Genomic DNA, 20,293 nt, shown 5'->3' with positions numbered 1-20,293 from the left:
ACTACTTGCCAGCACTCTGTCTATGGTAATAATATTACATCTGTTTATTTCTAGCATAAGTTTCTCCTTTGACCTCAGATTGTTGGTAGCCACAATTTTGATTCTTTGGAGATTTTGACATTCCATTTTTGTTACCATATGGCATTACCATAAGAATAGTTGGGTTAAAAAGATAGGGTTTTTTTATATGAAGGAAAAGCTTGGCATTATAGGAAAATATATAATTTCTCAACAATAATCTACCCTGGGGCGGCTAGGTGGTGCAGTGGATAAAGCACCAACCCTGGAGTCAGGAGTACCTGGGTTCAAATCTGGTCTCAAGACACTTAATAATTAATCTAGCTGTATGGCCTTGGGCAAGCCACTTAACCCCATTTGCCTTGTAAAAATCTAAAAAAAAGGGAAAAAAAGGAATACCCTGTTTTCTTTTCTCCACTTCGGGATTCTGCATTATTGTTGGTGTCTCTCCAAGATAAGTGTATTGATTGCTCAGCTAACTGAAATCTCTGATTATCTTAAGCAGAACCATAGGCATCTTTAATCTATATGACTTTGTAGATTGATTGAATTTTTAAAATTTTGTGGAATTTTAAATGAACACCACAACTTATTATCTTCAATTTTAAAAAAAAGTGATAAGATTTCATTTAGGAAACTTCTTGGTGTTGTAGGGCTTGATGCAGTCAGCACAATGTCACTGGTTCATTTAAAGACTTTGTACGAAGAGATCAAAAAATGAAGAAAGGAGACCACATATATTCACAAATATGACTTTATTTTGTGGTAATCAAAGATCTGGAAAATGAAAGGGTTGCCTATAAATTGGGGAATCACTGAATGTAGATGTGAATGCTATGGAATACGTTTGTGCTATAAGAAATGTGGAAGGGGGGGTGGTTTCAGAAAAACCTGGGAAGCCAATGCAAAGTTAGTGAGCCAAACTAGGAGAATAATTTATATTATAATAATAGTGTTAAAAACAAATAACTTTATCTACATTATATTTCAGAAAATGGTTAAATTTAAATTTGCTTTTTACATCTGGTTTGGTTTTTTTTTTTTTGCAAAGCATTGGGGGTGCTAAGTGATTTACCCATGGTCACTCAAACTAGGTAATTATTGTCAGGCTGGATTTGAACTCAGGTCCTTTTGACTCCAGGATCACTGCTCTCTCTATCCATTGCACTATCTAGCTCCCCCTACTTTTAACTTCTAGTTCATCTGAAGCTAAGTAAAATGTCAAAGTTGATGTCAGAAACTAAGTTTATTTTTTAAATTGGGGTGGTCAAGGAAGGAATATAATATAGTAAGTAAGAAAAATGACCAATATAGAAAGTATTATAAAGTTGTCTAGTTGACTATGATTAAGATAAGAATGGGAAAGATTGTCTTAAGTTGTAAATGGTGGCTGATTGCTGTGTAACTGTGTAAATGTTCTGTGGGATTGCTTAGCAGTCCTATATTTTTTATATTGGAGCAAAAATTTCTAAAGTATCTTTAAAGGGTGAATATCCTTGAGTCATATGGCCTCTGTCTTTTAATTCTTATTTTTGAAAGATGACTGGAGGCATGTGAGCTTGGGAGACAGGGACCTTTAGGAGCTGTATTCATATGTACCTCATTTCTTCATTTCCTCCGATTCTCAATTTGTTTTTTTTTATGTCCTTGATGACAACAGTACAAAGATTTCACTTTCAAAATATACTACTTTTGATTCATTGTTTAATGAACAGATTCTGAATCAGCCTGTTCTTCAGCATATCAATTGTGACCTTGGGCAAGTCACATAATCTCTCTGCTTCATTCTTCCTATCTGTAAAATGGGACCTGTCCCTATTTACCTACCTCACAGGGTTGTGATGGGGAATAATTAGATTTAAGGTCTGTAAAACATTTCAGCTCCTTGGAGAATGGTTTGGTATAAATACAAAATAATCTATTGAAGTTGGTTTATTTATACTGAAGAAAAAAAGACAAAAGAAAAAAACATAAACTTTGAAAGATCGAAGAACTCTGATCAGTAACAAGACTCCAGACGGATTCCAGAGGATTAATGATGAAACACTCTTTCCCTTCCTGATAGCTAGGTGATAGGTAATAGGGATTAAAACTTTTTTTTTATGATCGATGTGGAAATTTTGTTTTGTTTGGCTAATACACATTTGTTAGAAGGACTTCATTACAAGCTGGGATGGGGTAGGAGGAAGAGAAGATAAATGAATTTTGATTAGGAAGAGAAGATAATAGATTTTGATTAATTGAAAAAAATTCAATTAAAAAATAAAAATCCTCACCACCTTTAAGGAATCTCTTTTCCATTTGAATGCTGTGATAGGCATATCTTTCCTTGACAGTGGCAAACATGTTTGGTGAGCCTAATTTTCCTGTTTTATGACTTGCGAGATATTAATATTTAAGTAAATATTGAATAAAGTATGTTAATGAATTTATCTAAGAATCTTCTGTATCCATAGCATCAGTCAGTTAATCCATGTTTTTATTTATTTATTTGCTATGTGTTAGGCTCAGTGCTAGGCACTAGGTATCCAAGTACAAAAACTGAATAATCCCTACTCCCTGTGAGCTGACAGTCTAATGGGAGAGGCTGAAAGTAAGTACATATAGAAATATAGACAACGTCAGTACATTATATTACCAGAAAAAGTTAATTCAAATTATATACACACAAAATAGTTTTATGCAAGATACTCTGAAGGAACATGTGCAAAGGAAAGTTTTCTGAAGAAGGTGACATTTGAGGTAGGCCTTAAAAATGAATAGAGCATGAGCCCTGGAGTCAGAGTACCTGAGTTAAAATCCAGCTTCAGACACTTAATAATCACCTAGTTGTGTGGCCTTGGGCAAGTCACTTAACCCTATTTGCCTTACCAAAAAAACCCTAAAAAAAATACTTAGTTTGAAATTACTTTTAATACCATCAATCAGTGAAAGGCAGTTTAGCTAGATAGGCCAGTGACTAGAGTATTGGACCTGGAATCAGGAGGACTTAGTTCCAATTCAGCCTCAGATACTTGCTAGTAGTACAGTGCTGGACAAGTCACCTAACCTCTCTATCTCCTGCTATTTTCATTCTAAAATGGGGATGGTCATAGCATTTCCCTTACGTGCTGGTTGTGAAGGCCAAATGAGATCATATTTGAAGCCCATGGCAGGCCATTAACAAGTGCTTGTTTCTTTCCTTCTTCTGTCAGCAGACTTAACTCTAAGCAGAGTTAGACATATTTTTTTTTTTTTACCTATAACTTTAGATTCATTTGACTCTAGTGGCCTGTTACACAGGTAACAAATGCCCCACAGACTTGAAGTGTTGTGTTGTCCCTGGAACTGAGCCAGCTGCTGAGTGATTAATGAGCACATTGGGGATGTGGAAATGTGTGATCAGACATCCTCTGCTAGGATAGAGTCACTCCCCAAATCTTAGAAATGAGACAAACTTCAGAAGTCCCGAGGCATCATCCTCCATGAACAGGAATCCCTCTTTAAACATTGCTGACAAGTGGGCAGATAATCTTGCTGGCAGGTCACCATAGTTAATTATACTAGGTAGAATAATAGTAAGAGCTAGCATTTATATAAACTGCTTTAAGGTTTGCATAATATTTTATTTGATCCTCAACAAAAACTCAATGATGGTAATTTTGTTATCATTCCTAAAGGACCAGGTATTGGAGGACTAAACAGGCAGGATTCAAAATCAGTTCTTTTTGACTCATTGAACTTTCTATTATATCATCTGGTTGCCTCAAACATGAAGTACTCTTTAGTGTCGATGCAAAGGTTTATTGCTTCACATTTCGGTGGGTGGGTAGGGATGAACTTAGGAGGAAAAAGTTGAGGTAAATTTATGTCTGTAGGTCAGAAACAATTTTGTGGTATTGAAAAAACTTAATTAATGGATTTTTTTTAGGGTATTTGAAAGAATCAGTTTTACAGCAAGAAGAGGCACAGTTGGGGCGGCTAGGTGGTGCAGTGGATAAAGCAGTGGATAAAGCACCAGCCCTGGAGTCAGGAGTACCCGAGTTTAAATCCAGTCTCAGACACTTAATAATTACCTAGCTGTGTGGCCTTGGGCAAGCCACTTAACCCCATTGCCTTGAAAAATCCAAAAAAAAAAAAGGCACAGGCCCTCCATTTTTTATAGATCAGAAAAATGAGTTGGAAGTGGGGAGGGAGGATTTGGAAAGAATTGGAGCTGTTTCTGAATCTATCTTTGATGGAAAACTATTTTAAGTGGTGTAAAACTTATAAAATAGAACTCTCATTTCAGGTTTTAGTAATTACTTTAGGTCATTATCAAAGTGATTCCTGACTGAGAATGAGTAGGCAAGTGGCTTTCCATGGACTGATCTTTACAGTAGATCCATGTAAATCACATGTAGATAAACAAGAAAAAGGGACAAGGGATCTGGCATCACGTCCCCTGATGGAATTCAAAATGAGTTGTACTGCCATCTTCTGGACAGTTGGGCATGGTATTGATTTGCTGCTCCCTTAGGGCTGCAGACTCCTTCAGTGACTCTGGCTCTTCATGCCTGAATCAACTCTTTGGAGTAACTGAGAGATAACTTCTAAAATACTTAAAAATATACCTGTGAGGAAGGGAATTCAGTTCTTGCCAGTGTTTCTAGACCCTTCCCTTAAAATACAGCATAGTTATCACAGTGTGATGCCCAGAGGTTCTAAGGTAAGAGCATCCAGACCCCTAGCAATTTGAGATAAAGGGAAATTCAGATGACTGGCATTTTTCTGATTGATGTTCTTTTTAGTTTTTGCAAGGCAATGGGGTTAAGTGGCTTGCCCAAGGCCACACAGCTAGGTGTAGTAATTATTAAGTGTTTGAGGCCGGATTTAAACTCGGATACTCCTGACTCCAGGGCCGGTGCTTTAATCCACTGCGCCACCTAGACACCCCCCCACACACACACACTTTCATGTTCTATTGTTAACAGGGAGTAGAAGATATAGAGGTTAGTGAAACACTTAAGGGAAGAATATGCAGCTGATTTTAATTAGGTTCGTAAGTCTTGAATCCTTTGAAGAAAAAACATCTTTTATAAAAGAATAGGGGTGGCTAGGTGGCACAGTGGATAGAGCACCGGCCCTGGAGTCAGGAGTACCCGAGTTCAAATACGGTCTCAGATACTTGATAATTACCTAGCTGTGTGGCAAAAAAACAACAACCCAACCTAAATCTAAAAAAAAAATCACATTTGATAATCGGGTCATTTGTTAGGTTTAATGGATATTGATTGGTGTAGGTTATAATTTATTTATTCCAATCTACCCTCTTTTATTAGATTAAAAAACAGGTCCCATTGCAAGTTTAGTGGTAGATTGTCTCTCGTATTTTCCAAATAGAGCAGCCAGTGGGTATACCTGTACCTTGAAAGGTAGAGATTATTTTTCCTCTGGGGAGGTATTCATGTCTTCCTTGTTCTTCCTTATCTTTACTTACATAATGAGAACGATCAGACAGATTCACCCTTAGGGCTGTAGAAATGCAGAGAAAGACTTGTATGTGGCTCTTCTAACAGCCCTAGAGAGTTACATCATATCATTGTCAAAAATCTTTTGCCTGGAATTTGGGACACTTATGAGAATTTCAGCTATGTCTAAGAATGAAGTTAAATTAAAGGATTTAGATTGGGCATGTAAAGTGCTTAATCAGGTATGGAAATGAAATGGGATCAGATCTGTATTAAACACTAAATAGCTTACCATTCTCATGTACAAAGTGTTCTGTGCTCATTTATAGTGCTCTTGCCATCATTGCAGATCAGCACTCTTCTGCACTAGACCCTGTCAGGTTTTAATGCTATGCTAAAGCTTTTGTCCATCAGGATAGACTGATTAAAAATAGTCCACTGACCTAGAACACTTTATCTTTTTAAATCAAGCACCTTATTTTGCAGGCAACCTTCTTTCAGATGGAGCAGGGGGTTCAAGTTGTTTTTAGATACAGAAGTTAATGATTGAAGTGATTCAGTTTCATCACCAGTAAAGCAATTTCATTTTGGTTTTGGGCTTCTGTAGCCAGGGGTGTTGCTGTCAGCCAAAGTAGCACACTTGGGGAAAAGATGGAGAGCTTTCCGGGGTTGTGGCACCCCAGGGCTTTGGGAGAGGAGAGCTACACTATATCTTAGGTGGCCTCCATCTGTGTAGTGGTTATGAGTACAGGTTTTCTTGTGTTGAAATTACTTTTATACCATCAATCAATGAAAACCAGGAGAAATTGTCACTTGATTTCTTCATTCCTCTTTAAATAATGGCATGGATTTAAGCAGAATTTAATTTTAAAATTTTATAATTTGACTTTGAGGGAGAGAAATTGGGGGGGATGGACCATGGCTTTGACTCTTAATAGATGAATTCTAAACTCTCATCTTTTTCTCCAGATTAGCTCCCAGTTCTTTTGTTTACCTTTGTACAAGCTACGAAGCAGTACTTAATTCTAAAATTTTAGGTACTTTTCCTTTATGAAAATATCTTGATAATCACATATATCTATTGTTTATTATGTGTCTGACAAGGATGAGAATCTGGCCTCTTTTAAAAAATTTTATGAAAAAGAGTTACAAGATAAGTTATATACTTTATTATTCTTTAATATCAATGTCTAGTATATACTCTCAAAGCCACATGTACTGAAAAATAATGACATAAAATTATAACAATATTTATTTCAATTTGAGTTAAAGATATTTTATTCACTTCCATTCTTTGTTTTTCTCCTGGAATATTAGATTGAAGTTAGAAAATCTGAAACAGATTCCTGGCTCTGTTACTTCCTAGCTTGGTCAACCCTGGCCAACTGACTGTCCAGGGCTTCAGTTTCCATCTATGAAATGGAAAGTTGAGCTTCAGTGAGACTCTTGCTCAGCTGTAGATTTGGTTCCTAGAAGAACCCTTCTAGCTTTAAATCTTATGATCTTCTTAAATCTTTCTGGTTGTGCATTAAGTGAGATTTGAGGGTAAAAGTACAAGCTGTATTTGGACCAAGATGATAATCCATTGGGATATGGAAGGAGTGTGGGGTAGATCCTGAAGTGTTGCTCCAAGTTCAGGGAAGGGTGAGGCTGCCAGGAGATGCTGTAGCCAAAATCAACTGGGAGTAGCAGGTTATGTTTTTCTGTGTTATATTTCTCCTAGACCTTGCCTTGTTTTCTCCTCCGCCTCTGCCTCTGAAGTGGTACAGCCAGCCCAGCAGCTAGCTAGCTGCAGCCGAGCTAGCTCCCTGGCCTCTAGTTGGCTGCTTCTTTGGAGGGGAGGAGCCTTTGGCATTGTTTGTCTTCCCTTGCATGAGCTCATTCTTGTTTGTCTTCGTGCTGGAGACTCTTAAGAACCATTTCAGTTTCTGCTTCCCAGAGAGAAGGGTGGAGCCGACTTTTTCCCTGGCTTGAACTTTGCCTAGGATTCTTGACTGGCATTTTTACTCCAAGTCCTGGATTTCATTGTGTTTATTTCTAACAGAACTTCTTGACTGCAATCAGTAGCTTTGGAGGCACGGAATTGGGGGATCCGTCTGCTTTTGAGCTGCCTTTCTTCACACTGCCGCATTGTTCTGTCTAATGTGCTACAAGGATGAGCCCAGCATTCGGAGCTATGGAAGTGGAGCACTATGCCAAGGGAGTTCTGCTGGAACCTTTTGTTCACCAGGTGGGAGGTCACTCCTGTGTCCTCCGATTTAATGAATCAACCATCTGTAAGCCCCTCATCCAGAGGGAACACCAGTTCTATGAAACCCTCCCGACAGAAATGCGTAAATTTACTCCTCAGTATAAAGGTAAGCATCCAGCTGGTGAGAGGTGTTGGCTTTCCATTTTGTGCTTCATTCTGCTGTTGTCTTATCCTCCTTAAAGCCTCCTCAGCCTGGAGGAGGTTTTAGGGGGTTTCTCTTCCCATATTTTGCTGTTGCTAGAGCCGGGCTGTGGTGATGCAAGGGTGGACATGGCTTGCTAACAGCATTAGAGCTGAGCAGTTCTGTTGGGTAGTCATATCTTCCTTAGGCGGGGCCAGGTAAGTATTTGCTGGGAAATGTTCCCAGTCATAGACTGCTTTTATTTGACTCTCAGAGTTTGTTCTCTCTACTTTCCCTCTCCCTACTCCCCTTTCCAAGTATTGGGTAAGATTGCTCAATTGTTTTGTTGTGGAGGGTTGGGGGAGGGTTGGCTTGTTTTCTGTCTGGTACTGTTAGAAGCTGAGCTTTTTTCTTTATATTCTGGGATTCTTTTGAATTGTATCTTAAATATTTTATCACAGTGTTGGGAATAACAGGGAAGATTTTGAAAGTATTTTTTTCTTAAATATTAGCAGCCTATATTTGCCCTTGAGACTCAAATGCAAGAGTGCTAGGTAGGCAAGGATCAATAGAAATTGGGCTAAGGCTGAGTCAGAGAACTGTGGAAATGGAAATTCCCATTCTGCAAGGTGAGAGCTAGATGGCTACAGCCTGCTGCAGTTCCCAAATATTCCAGAAGCTGCTATCCAGTGGCACTCCATTGAATCAGACACACCGAGTTGTTTCTTCATTTTTATAAAGCGTTACTTTGGAGACTTTAATAGTCGCCATTATTGTGTGATCTTAGAGAAAACATTTGTAAAGGAGGAGTGTGCTAAGACTGTCAAAATTTGTGTTCTCTTATGTATGAAAGACAGTGGAACACCTCAAAGTCTTCTGGAGATGTTGAAAATGTTGCTCTTAAAAGCAAAATTGTACTAGACATCTGTACTACAATGTGTAAATGACGGTTCTTTTTCAGTGAAGGGGGAAGAATTAGGGGACTTCACTTGGTCCTTCCTTTTGTGTTGTTTTTTTCCAGGACAAAGCCAAAGGCCTATGTTAGCTGGCTCTTCCCCGCCCGGCCCTTTCCCTCTGTAGTTCTTTCTTATGTGGCAGCAAGCCTGTCAGGCCAGGATTCTGAACTCCCTACCCCAGCTAATCCCTAACCCAGGTCCCTGAATCGCCTGCCCACCTCAGAAGTCTCTCCCTGAAAACTCTTTCCCCTCCGGCCAATTGAGAGAGCACACGACAAGGACTGAGCAGATTGAGTCATTGATGGGGGGCAAAGAGAGAGGACTGTGAGAAAAAGCATTCAGCCAGTTGTAACGACGCTCACTCTTCGGTAACTGCTGAAACTTTCTCATCGGGCACTGGGGGCAGCCCAGTCAGCACTTTGCTCAAAGACTTATGACCCCCTCCCCTTGCAGTGCTCTAGAGACTCAGAGGAGAAAAAAATGCTTTCACCATGTTTCTGTGTATCCCAATACAATTTGCTGTGTATTGCATTTTGTTCTTTATTTCATGGGACTTCAACCTCAATAAAATCAGTCATTGCTGGACAAAAAGGCTTGTCCAGTTCGTCGTAGACATAGGGTGCCCAAAGATGCTCAGGGCAACCTTTGCAGAGGAGGATCTGTTGTACTGTGTAATTTGTTTCCAATCACCCAACCCTTTGTTTTGCTCTTGTAAGTCTTTGCTTCTCTCTAAAACTCTTTAACCCTCAGTCAAATCTTTGTCCTGGTGGATGCTTTGGGTTTTGCTGTCATGCAAAACTTAAAAGCTTTTGGTGTTTCTCAACAGGATACTTATTTTTTCCATAACAGGATACAAATAAAATAATAAAAATGTTTTTACATCTTGCCAAGGGTTAGACCAGTCACTTTTTTCTTCTTTAAATTAATAAACATTTTTAATAATGTAAAAACGTCTCCTGTAATTATTTGGTCCTTATATTGTTCAGTGCATCACCAAGAAAAGACTGATCCAATGTTTGGTCCATGATAAATTGTCTTCTCTGTGAGGTGTCATTTTGTCAAGATGTTTTGATATTTGTTAGGTTGGCAGATGAGTTTTGGGCCTCTGGCAACATAGAAACTAAGGAACAGGGTAAGAAAAAAAAAACAACGTTAAACTCATGTTATATAAACTGTGTTTTTCCTATTATGTTAAATTATTTTCTTCTCCTCCTCCTCCTCCCTTACAGGTGTTGTATCAGTAAGCTTTGAAGAGGATGAAGATGGAAACTTATGTTTAATAGCATATCCATTAAAAGGGGACCATGGTAATTTAGACAGTATAGATAATTCAGACTGCGAACCCAAAAATAAGCTCTTAAGGTGGGCTAACAAAAAGACTCATTTACTAGAAACGGAGAAGATCACCAAGGAGTGGGTCCGACAGCACAGAAAAGAGGAAAAAATTAAAAGGTTAGTATTAAAAAGTACCCTAAATTCAGCTATCACACCTGCAGAATGAAGTTGATTTTTTGAGTTTTATATTTTGCTCTCACAGGTTACAAAGTGGGATACTTAAGGAATCTGGTTCAGTTTCTAAAGTTCTCTATCATGAAAGGAGGACATTGCTACTTAGAAGGCCAAATTATGTCCCCGCTGTTTATCAGCAAGTGATTGAAACTTAGAATCATATATATTTTTAACATAGTAATATTTTAATAGATAACACTTTGTAGAAGGAATGTGGCTATCTAAATAATGCAATATAAGTAACCTTGAGATGCTAGTTCTAGTTTAATTCCTTTGTGCTAGAACACCATCATTTGGAACAATACCATGGGATCAGTTGTTCCTGGGTGTACCTTATGATAAATGTTCTTCCTTATTGGGAAACATTTAATGTAGGGAATTTAATTTATAGGGAATTTTCATAATGGATTTGCTGAGCAATAAAACATGATAGTTAATTGTCTGCTGGCAAAATTATTGTGAAATGTGGCAAGGGAGACTACTTAGATGATGAATTTTAAAAATGGAAAGTATCTCAGTGGATCATCTAGTCCAGGTATCCTTAACCTGAAGTCCATGGATAGATTTTAGGAAGTTCATAATCTTGAAAGGGGGAAAAAAATTAAATTTTGATTTCCATACAATTGGTTTCCTTTGTAATGCTAGATATTTTACACATTTAAAAAAATAGGGATCCATAGTCCTCACTAGACTGCCAGAGGGGGTCCTTGACACAAAAAAAGTTAAGAACGCTTGATGTAGTCCCATCCTCTCATTTTATAGATGAGAAAATTGAGGCCCGGAGAAGTTAAGTGGCTTCCAAGGTCACCCAGCTGGTAAGCAGCAGCAGAGCTAAGACTTCAGGGGACTTGGGGCTTCTATTGGGGTCAGGGCTTAAATGGGCTCAGCCTGTGAAATCAGGAAGGACTCAATAGCCTGGTGTTCTCCTAAGTTTATAACCTTCACCAACATCCTTAAGGAGAAGGGGGACCTACATGTGTAGTCCAACCCTCTCGATTTAGAGATGAGGCCCAGAAAGGGAAAGACCACATAACAGCTGGTATTTGAATTCAGATACCCTGGCTCCAAACCAAGAGGTGATTATATTAGTATCTTGACTGTTTTAGTCACTTTTTTTTTAGTCAGAAGCCACTCCTTTCCTCTAGTTTTTTTTGCCTTAAAAATGGTGTGATATAGTTTTGTTTTAATAGGACATTGCCTTTGGTGGAATGCCTTAATGCTTAATGCTAATTGTCTGTTTTCTAGTCATAAGTTAGAAGAAGAATTTGAGTGGTTAAAAAGCTCAGAAGTCTTATACTACAATTTAGAGAAAAAGGGGAATGTGAGCTCACAGATGAAACACCATAACCCTTGGAGTATGAAATGTCACCAGCAGCAGCTACAGCGCATGAAAGAAAATGCCAAACATCGGAACCAGCACAGTATCCTTTGCCAGAGATAACAGAACTGCATGTGTTCTATTCAGGCATTGTTCAAAAGTTGATTGGTCTTGAGACTCATGGAATGACTCTGATGTGAACATGAGACTTATTGCAGTTGTCTGTTAGGCTTTTTATCAAAGTACTGATAACTTATCTTATTCTAATGGAGGAGCTTTCTTAGTTTTGAATTCAGGCTTTTGACCACTATGTATATAGAAAAATTGGTTATTTTTTATTTCAAATGATCATTCTCCCACAACATCCCCCCCCGCCCCCATCCAAAACAAATCAAAAAACTCCTACAATTTCTAGAGTTTTTAAGGCAAGGACTAGTAGTTGTGGGTAGGAACCCATAATAACAATAACAGTAACTTGCATTTGTGCAGTGATTTAAGGTTTGCAAAGTGCTTAACATGTATTATGTTATTTTATTGTTGTCCTTACTCCTATGAGATCAGAAGCATTATATCTTAATAGGATTTTGAAATGAAAGTCATCTAGAGACAACTGGTTATAGGAATTGTTTTTTTTAATTTAGTTTTATTTTACAGTTTCTTATTCTCTTTCTCATCTCATTCATTGAGAAAGCAAGAAAAACAAAACTCATTACATATATGTATAGTTCATTTCTAACTCATTACATATGTGTATAGTTCATTCTAAGTCTCTGGAATTGAAATAGCCTCATACTTCATCATGAGCTCCCTGGAATTGTAGTTGGTCAGCTTTACTAAATCTTTCAAAGTTGTTTATCTTTATAAACAAATCGTTATAATATAAATTGTTTTCTTGATCATTTAACATCTGCTTATTATAAGTCTTCACAGTTTTCTCTGATACTATCTCCATATCATTTCTTACAGCACAATAGTATTCTGTTGCTTTTATTTATCACAATTTGTTCAGCCATTACCCATTTTAAGGTTACCATCTTAGTTTGCTACTGTAAATATTTTTGTAGTATAGATCGGTAACCTGGGGTTTGTGATCTTGTTTTATTTTTAAAAATATTTTGATAATTGTATTTCATCATAATTGTTTTTTTATAGTTGTTTTGCAACATATTTAGTTTTCTTTGCAGTCCTATGGATGTTATACTTTTAAAAACATTACTTTTAAGAATTGGTTCACAAGAGGTGAAGTACCTCTAATCTTGTACAATACTGCAGGATTTTGTTGTGCCTTTTTTTTTAATTTTGGTTTATTTTTATCATTATTTTCACCCATTATCTCTTTTGAGCCTTACATATACTCGAGAAATTGTCTCCATTTTGCAGAGTGAGGAAATGGACTGAAGTGGGATTTGGTGATTTATTGATGGTTAAATAGTTAGGAAGTGTCAGACCTTGTTACTCCTGACTCTTAAGCATGGGAATATACCCATAACACTAAATAAAAAATGGGACCAACCAAATCATACATCAGAATCCTTTTGAGTGTATGTTGACTAAGAAAACTATATGTTAATATCTATATTTTAATATATTTTTATTTATTTTAACTATTTCCTAATTATATTTTAATCTAGGCTTCACTTGGGAATGTTGTGGGTCACATGCAGACATGCAAACTCTGCGGTTGACACTTCTGCACTGTACCAGGCTGCCTCCTTTGCTCCTTATTTTAAATAAAGGGAAACAAGCTCCACAGAGAAGTGACTTGCCTAGGGTCATACAGACATTAGTAACAGAACCAGAATTCAAACCCTAATCTTTTGAATCCAAATCTATTGATGATGAAAAATTCATAATTGGATTTGGACTCTCATTTCACTCTCAGGAGACCAGACCATTTATTTATTTATTTATCTATCTATCTATCTATCTATCTATCTATTTATCTATTTATTTATTTATTTTGGGAAAAGAAGTCAATGGTACAAGCCTTTGTTCTAAAATAAGGTTATATATTGAATGCCCATTAAATGAGTCATATTTCTTTCCATTTCTGCTTTGAATATAGTAGCTCATTTAGAACAATTCCTTATTCTCTGCACTCGACATTTTGTTTCACTGGGCCTCAGTAACCTTATTTGTAAAGTGAATCATAACTGAGGGCAAAAAACTAGATCTGTTGACCTTTTGAGATTTCTTTCATTTTGTGACTAGATCACTCATTCATAATCCTAAAGCTTTATTGACTCCTTGTTGCCTCTCGTATAAAATATACTGTCCCCCTCTGTCATTTAAAGTTCTTCCCTATTTGACTATAGTCCATCTTTCTAGTTTTCCTTTTACTCACCCCTGTGTTTAGCCAAATTGGGCTTTTTACTAGTGTCCACACAGAACCTTCCCCTCATTTGTACTATCTTTGGAAGAAATGGACTTATGTTTTGTATTTACTGATTTCTGGATCATGGTGCCAAGAAGATATCTGTCATAGCTCCTTGAAATTAGGGCCTGACTGCAAATAGAAAATTCTGTTGGAATTAATTTTTTCTGATTTTATTTTTACCAGATCTTGATTGATTGATGTAGAGAACTCCTAGGGTGTTCTATCTAGCATTGCTGATTGGCAAATTAGATCTGAGAAAGCCATCTGGTCTTCACTGAGCAGCTGAGGGACTAGCCCAGAATCACAGAGACAGCATAGGGCAGAATTGATGCTTGAGCCCAGGTCTTCCTCTGTCTTCTATACCACACTAATATCTTTCTCTTTAAATGACTTGCTATGTAGAAAATACTTTTTTTTAAGTATTGAGGGAAAAGGTAATCTCTCTAGAGGGCAGTGACTGTTTTCTGTCCTTAGAATTTATTAAGTTGCCTTGAATATGAATTGAATTGATATGCTCTGTTCTTTCTCATGAAGCTTACAGTTTAACATAGGATTACAAATGACACATAGGATGATATACACAAATCCATGTCCTGCTGTACAGTAAACATAGTAACTGCCATGATTTTGTATGCCTGTCACAGAGTTGTTGAAGTTATGCTAAATATGCTCTTTCAGGGCCGTGTTTGATAGTCTGAAGGACAAGTTTGGGAGATACATATAAGCTATCAGAAATGCCAACCTTATTGAGAAGTTGCCCTTTAAAACAGCAGAGTAGCATTAGGGGATAAGATCTCTGGTTTTGTATTGTGTTTAGTCCCTCAAACTCCAGCCCCCAAGGGAACTTGCTGGTGTCCCATGTTCATTTCAGAATAAGTCACCAAGCCCTTCTGTAACACCTTGTTATTTTAAGTGTTTATTTCTTGAGATTTTTCCCTTAACTATCTAGAATTTATCTTACTGGAAAATTTAACCTCTCGCTACCAAGTACCCTGTGTCCTGGACCTGAAGATGGGAACCCGGCAACATGGGGATGATGCATCAGAGGAGAAGAAAGCTAACCAGATCCGGAAATGCCAGCAGAGCACATCTGCAGTCATTGGGGTTCGCGTATGTGGGATGCAGGTAAGATTCCCAATGCTTTAATGCTCCAGGTAAAAAGGAAGAGGCATCAGGATGTCATAGAACTTAAGTCTGAATCCAAGCTCTGCTATGTGATGCCTGAGATTTCAGGCAAATCACTCTCCTTCTCTGGCCCTCAGTTACCCATATGTAAAATGTAGAGGATAAACTATAATAATCTCTTAAAGCTTCATCTTAAATCCTGTTAGCTTATCACCTCTACCTTGGTCAGTATCCTCACTGACTTTTTGTTCCTATCCTGGGATCTTCTATCAATGAGGTAATTGGGTTTTAGTTTTAGAATAGGTCAACAAATACTGAATTATATTATGATACTCCATTTCCTGGAAGCCAAAGTGTTTACAAAGCACTTTCCTCACATTCATGCTTTGAAGTAATGTTAAATGTTATATTTCTGTTTTACAAATAAGTACCTGAGACAGAGAGACAATATGATTTGCTGGTGTCACATAACTAGTGAATGCCAGAACTAGCATTTGTACTCTCTTGTCTCCTAATTTCAAGTTTAGCTCTCTTTCCCACTCCACTGAAAAAAGACCTATGTGAGATTGCGTGCTTCCTAGTTTTTGCATCCTAGGGTTAGAGCCCCTTCAGCTATTTGCACACTGGTGACAAGTAAACTGGTAAGAGGGCAGAACTGAAAAGAGTTCTCTTAACAGAGATCTGGAGGACCTGCTCTGAAGAATTAAGCAGTTGTCTCTTCTTCTCCCCACACCCTTTGGCCAGTATCTTTTATCTGCCAAAGAGTGATTTTCCTACTTGGGTTCTTCCAACTCTGCCTAGAGACAGAAAAGAAATTGATCAGTAACAGGTAATTGTGCTTGGAATAAAATTAGAATCATTCATGATTTCAGTGAGAAATTTTTACAACAGGGAGATGGTCTCTATAAAGAAGAAATGAGCTGCTCATTCATTTGTTTTTTGTTTTGTTTTGTTTTTGCAAGGCAACCGGGGTTAAGTGGCTTGCCCAAGGCCACACAGCTAGGTAATTATTAGTGTCTGAGACCGGATTTGAACCCAGGTACTCCTGACTCCAGGGCCAGTGCTTTATCCACTATGCCAACTAGCCGCCCCTGCTCATTCATTTGTTAAGTCATCATACATATATAGACTAGCTCCTCATTTGTACAGAAACCTGAATTGGATTCTGGTAGAAATAGAAATGATAAAATTTCTCCCATCTTAGACTACCTCACAATCTAGTAGTAGAATAGATCATATAGCTATAATACATTAATAAATTCATTCAAGAGGAACATAGTATTATATGAGGCGGTATTTGAATTAATAGGAAGATAAGGGCAGAAGGAGGGCATCCCAAATAGCTTAGGTTAATTTAGGGCCTGTGATAGCCTACACAGGCTATCACATAGGGTACACAGGCTTATAAAATTTTCGTGGTCTCTGTACCATGTTGCCTCTTGAAGACCATGGCTTTGCCCTTGGGCCTCCATATTCTCTGATGTCTGGACATTACTTGGGAAAGATTGATATTTCTTCCCATGTCCCTATTCACTTCCATTATACATTTGTGAATTATTTCTGTCATTTATGACAGCTTAAAAAGCACTTTTCCTCTCAGGAACTTTGGGAAGAGAGTTATGATCATCATTTTATAAGGGACACAGCAGACTTGCTCACAAATATCAGAAACAGGATTCAAACTCAAGACTCAGATCCATAACCAGTAGTGTGAGTAGATAAGTGTTTGCTTAGTTCAGTTGAACCTGTAAAAGACAGGCCAGAGAAGGGACCCAAGGATTCAGGGCAGTTGAGAGGCTAGAAAAATAACTGCCTCATTTAGGTTGGGAATTTGAGGACTCCATGTCTCCTTCCACAGTCTGAAATTTCCTTACCTAATATTCCTACAGTCTACATTTTCCAGTAAAAAGACTACTCTCTGACACTAATCTTGTTCTTAAGTTTTCTACTACTTTCCTGTTTTTGTTCCTATTTTCTTGTGCCTGGAATATTTTCCCTTCTTTCTTCCACTATTGTATTTCTTCTATTTAGTTGCTACCTCCAGAAAGTTGTTCCTGATCCCCTCAGTAGTGACATTTTCTTCTTGAGCCTCAACATGGAACTTTGAACTTCTCTAATATATTTTTCATGTAATGTGTATTATAATTATCTTTGTTCATGTTATCCCCTTAGTAAACATAAGCTCTGTGAGGACACAGTATCTTTATCTAAAATATCACATTTCCCCTGGCACCTAACAAGATGCTCTGCACAAAGCTGGTGTTTAATGGTTGGTATGTTGTCTTGCTAGGATGCAGAACAAGAGAAGAGATGTAGTTCTTAAAAAAGAGGTTATAGTCATTCCTTTGCCTTTTCTTTGGATCACATATAGGTAGATCATCCACTGTCACATTCCCATTGCCTGCCTCCTTGATGTCTGCCTCTGCAAGAGGAGGGGTTTTCTGGTCATCTGGCTAGTTTGTGGAGCAAGCCCATGGGTCCTTGCACAAGTCTAGGGTTCTAAGTTCTCTCTTCCAATGGAAAAGGCCAAGGCCAGAAAGTCTTTTAAGTAATTAAGATTCAAAACTCAGGGAGGGGTAATGTGTCTCAGGACACCTGCCCTCCCTTGTGCAAGACTTTTCTCAGGGAGGGGTAATGTGTCTCAGGACACCTGCCCTCCCTTGTGCAAGACTTTTCTTTAATCTGGGGGGGGGCTTGACATTTTTTCTCCTTTGCAGGTTTACCAGACAGGGAGCGGCCAGCTCATGTTCATGAACAAGTACCACGGGAGAAAGCTCTCTGTCCAGGGGTTCAAGGAAGCCCTCTACCAGTTTTTTCATAATGGCAGGTACCTACGCCGAGAACTCTTTGAGCCTATCATAAAGAAACTGAAGGAGCTGAAATCAGTGTTAGAAACCCAGGAGTCCTACCGATTCTACTCCAGCTCCCTGCTTATCATCTATGATGGCAAGGAGTTGCCAGAGGTGGCTGTGGACTCGGACCCTGAGGACCTGGAGGATCTCTCTGAGGAATCATCAGATGAATCGGCAGGTGCTTATGCCTACAAACCAGCCGTCAGCACGGTGGATATCCGCATGATAGACTTTGCCCATACTACCTGCAGGCACTATGGAGAGGACAGCATTGTGCATGAAGGCCAGGACACAGGCTACATTTTTGGACTTCAAAGCTTAATAGATATTATTACAGAAATAAGTGATGAGAGTGGGGAATAAACCATTTGAACGCATACCTGTTTGCAGAGAGCACTGTTGCGACTCTTTGTATTCCAGAGTATTGACTGCTCTGGGTTGGGGAGGAGCCCCAGGGAGTGTAGGGGAGGGGCCACTGGAGCTCACAAACCTTGGAGTCTTTATTTATTTTACCTATTTCTTAAACATTCCATATTTGATGATGCAGATACCTCTTTTCTTCCCTGTGTGTATATGTTCCAATAAAACATTTTTGTTCATTGTAAATAAGCGGCTGTCATTCCTGATGGGGTTTGTATTATTAGCAGCTCCCCAGAAACTCTGGATTATGGTTCTGAGCTACATCAAGGTTAAGAGCAAACATCTCTCATCAACAGAGATTACTCTGGTATAAGACTCAAAGAACACAATAGCAGCAGTCCCCAAATCCTGGGCCCACCAAGGGGAGCTCAGCTTGGATCCTGAAAGACCTAGAACAGGCATGTGTAGTTAGTGCCTGAACTATTATTCCATATTTCCATTTCTTTGCCCCTGCTTGTTCTCTTGGACTCTCTCAGCCTGCAAAGTTTTGTACAGTAGGGCTGATGAAAGATGTCAAAAACAGGTGCCCCATGTAATTCAAAACATTCCCAGCCCAAACAAATATTGAAATAGAATAATTTACATTTTAAATAAATTAAAAAAATAAAAACAATTTACATTTTAAAACTTAAGTCACTGGTCCACAGGGATCCTGATGTAGTTTAGTGGCCCTGGTTTGTTTCTAGTTTTGACATTCCTAGTCTTAAGGACTGTGGGTGGCTGTAATCTGAAATGATGGTTTTAACTCTTAGGTAATTTGCCTGTTTGGGGCCTCCTAGCAGAAACAGGTCAGTGCTGATGGGGAGGGAATACTAAGGGGTTGAGGAGGTGTGCCAGAGGGTTAAGCCAGGAATGGTATGTCACTTTGTTCATTGTTATTATTTCTCTGAGTCACTTGTGGTATCCACCTAATGATAAAAGCAAATATTTCTCTGGAACTTGCTAATGAACTGATAAGCACTTTCCTCTCAACCCTGTGAGGTAGACAGTGCCAGTATTAATAGTTTCATTTTACAAAGAAGACCCAGAATAGGGCAAGTTTCTCAGGTTATTTAAGTGATGCAGCCAAGGCTCAATCCCTTAAGTTTTCTGTCTCCAAGTCAAATACTCTTATTCCTACACCATGTTCCTACCTTGCAGGAAGTCTGAGGGTAGGGACCTGAGAGTATTAATGAAATCTGGTCCCAGCATATATAAACTGGGTATCCTATGAATCTTACCCAGGGGAGCCTTTTTCACAGAACCCAAATTATCCTACACTTGGAAGAATTATCCTTTTCTTGGACAATCCAGGCACCAGAAATCTTAGGGAGAGTTCAATATCTTTTTTGAATCTCATTCTTGAACCAAAGTACTGGAATTGGGCCTATGACATTAGGCTAACTCAAAAGATTTATATATAGTTGGAAGGAACCTGAGAGATCACCCAACTTTTTTGAGGATACACCTCATCAACAAAACATTTTTAATAATTGCTGCTAATAAATGTATGCTTAAAATGTACTGACCATCTAACATTTATATAAGATGTGCACAAAAAAAGAAACCAAATGAGATAAAAATATTTTAATTATTTTATTAATACAATAAAATACTTGCTTTTGCCAAATATTTTTAATATTACTTCATTGTTTAAAATCTTTGTTTAATACCACAATAGTCACATAACTACTTTTTTTTTTAAATCTTAGTTTAATACTATGATAGTCATTTAAAGGTCTAGTTCAAAGTTTGACCTATTTTTGATTCTTGGTTGTAATGTCATGTTTGAGGAGAAAAACATGGACATACATAGATCCAGATGGAGCAAGTATATTGCCTATGATTATGCCTACTAATTCATGGATATACAGAGATTTTTGGTAAAGCTTAGTAAATCCCCTTCTTCTCCTGTGTCCATCCTTTGGTTCTTTCAAA

At 38.1% G+C, this 20,293-nt stretch overlaps 1 protein-coding gene across 7 annotated transcripts in view; it reads left to right on the top strand.

The window, feature by feature from the left end:
- IP6K2 (inositol hexakisphosphate kinase 2) overlaps positions 1-19,900 on the top strand; it is a 42,144-nt gene extending 22,244 nt beyond the window's left edge. For all 7 annotated transcript variants that reach the window (XM_074197882.1, XM_074197883.1, XM_074197888.1 and 4 more), the window contains 5 exons: positions 7,492-7,804; positions 10,005-10,227; positions 11,530-11,705; positions 14,929-15,104; positions 17,822-19,900. In XM_074197882.1, coding sequence (XP_074053983.1) covers positions 7,603-7,804; positions 10,005-10,227; positions 11,530-11,705; positions 14,929-15,104; positions 17,822-18,319 — 1,275 coding nt within the window. In that variant the 5' untranslated portion in view covers positions 7,492-7,602 and the 3' untranslated portion in view covers positions 18,320-19,900. The remainder of the gene's footprint in view (positions 1-7,491; positions 7,805-10,004; positions 10,228-11,529; positions 11,706-14,928; positions 15,105-17,821) is intronic.
- The last annotated feature ends 393 nt before the right edge of the window (positions 19,901-20,293 follow it).

The sequence above is a fragment of the Macrotis lagotis genome, chromosome 8 (genome assembly GCF_037893015.1).
Source record: "Macrotis lagotis isolate mMagLag1 chromosome 8, bilby.v1.9.chrom.fasta, whole genome shotgun sequence".
NCBI lineage: Eukaryota > Metazoa > Chordata > Mammalia > Peramelemorphia > Peramelidae > Macrotis > Macrotis lagotis.
The sequence above is the reverse complement of the archived record's forward strand: the minus strand, read 5'-3'. Positions and strand labels throughout refer to the sequence as shown.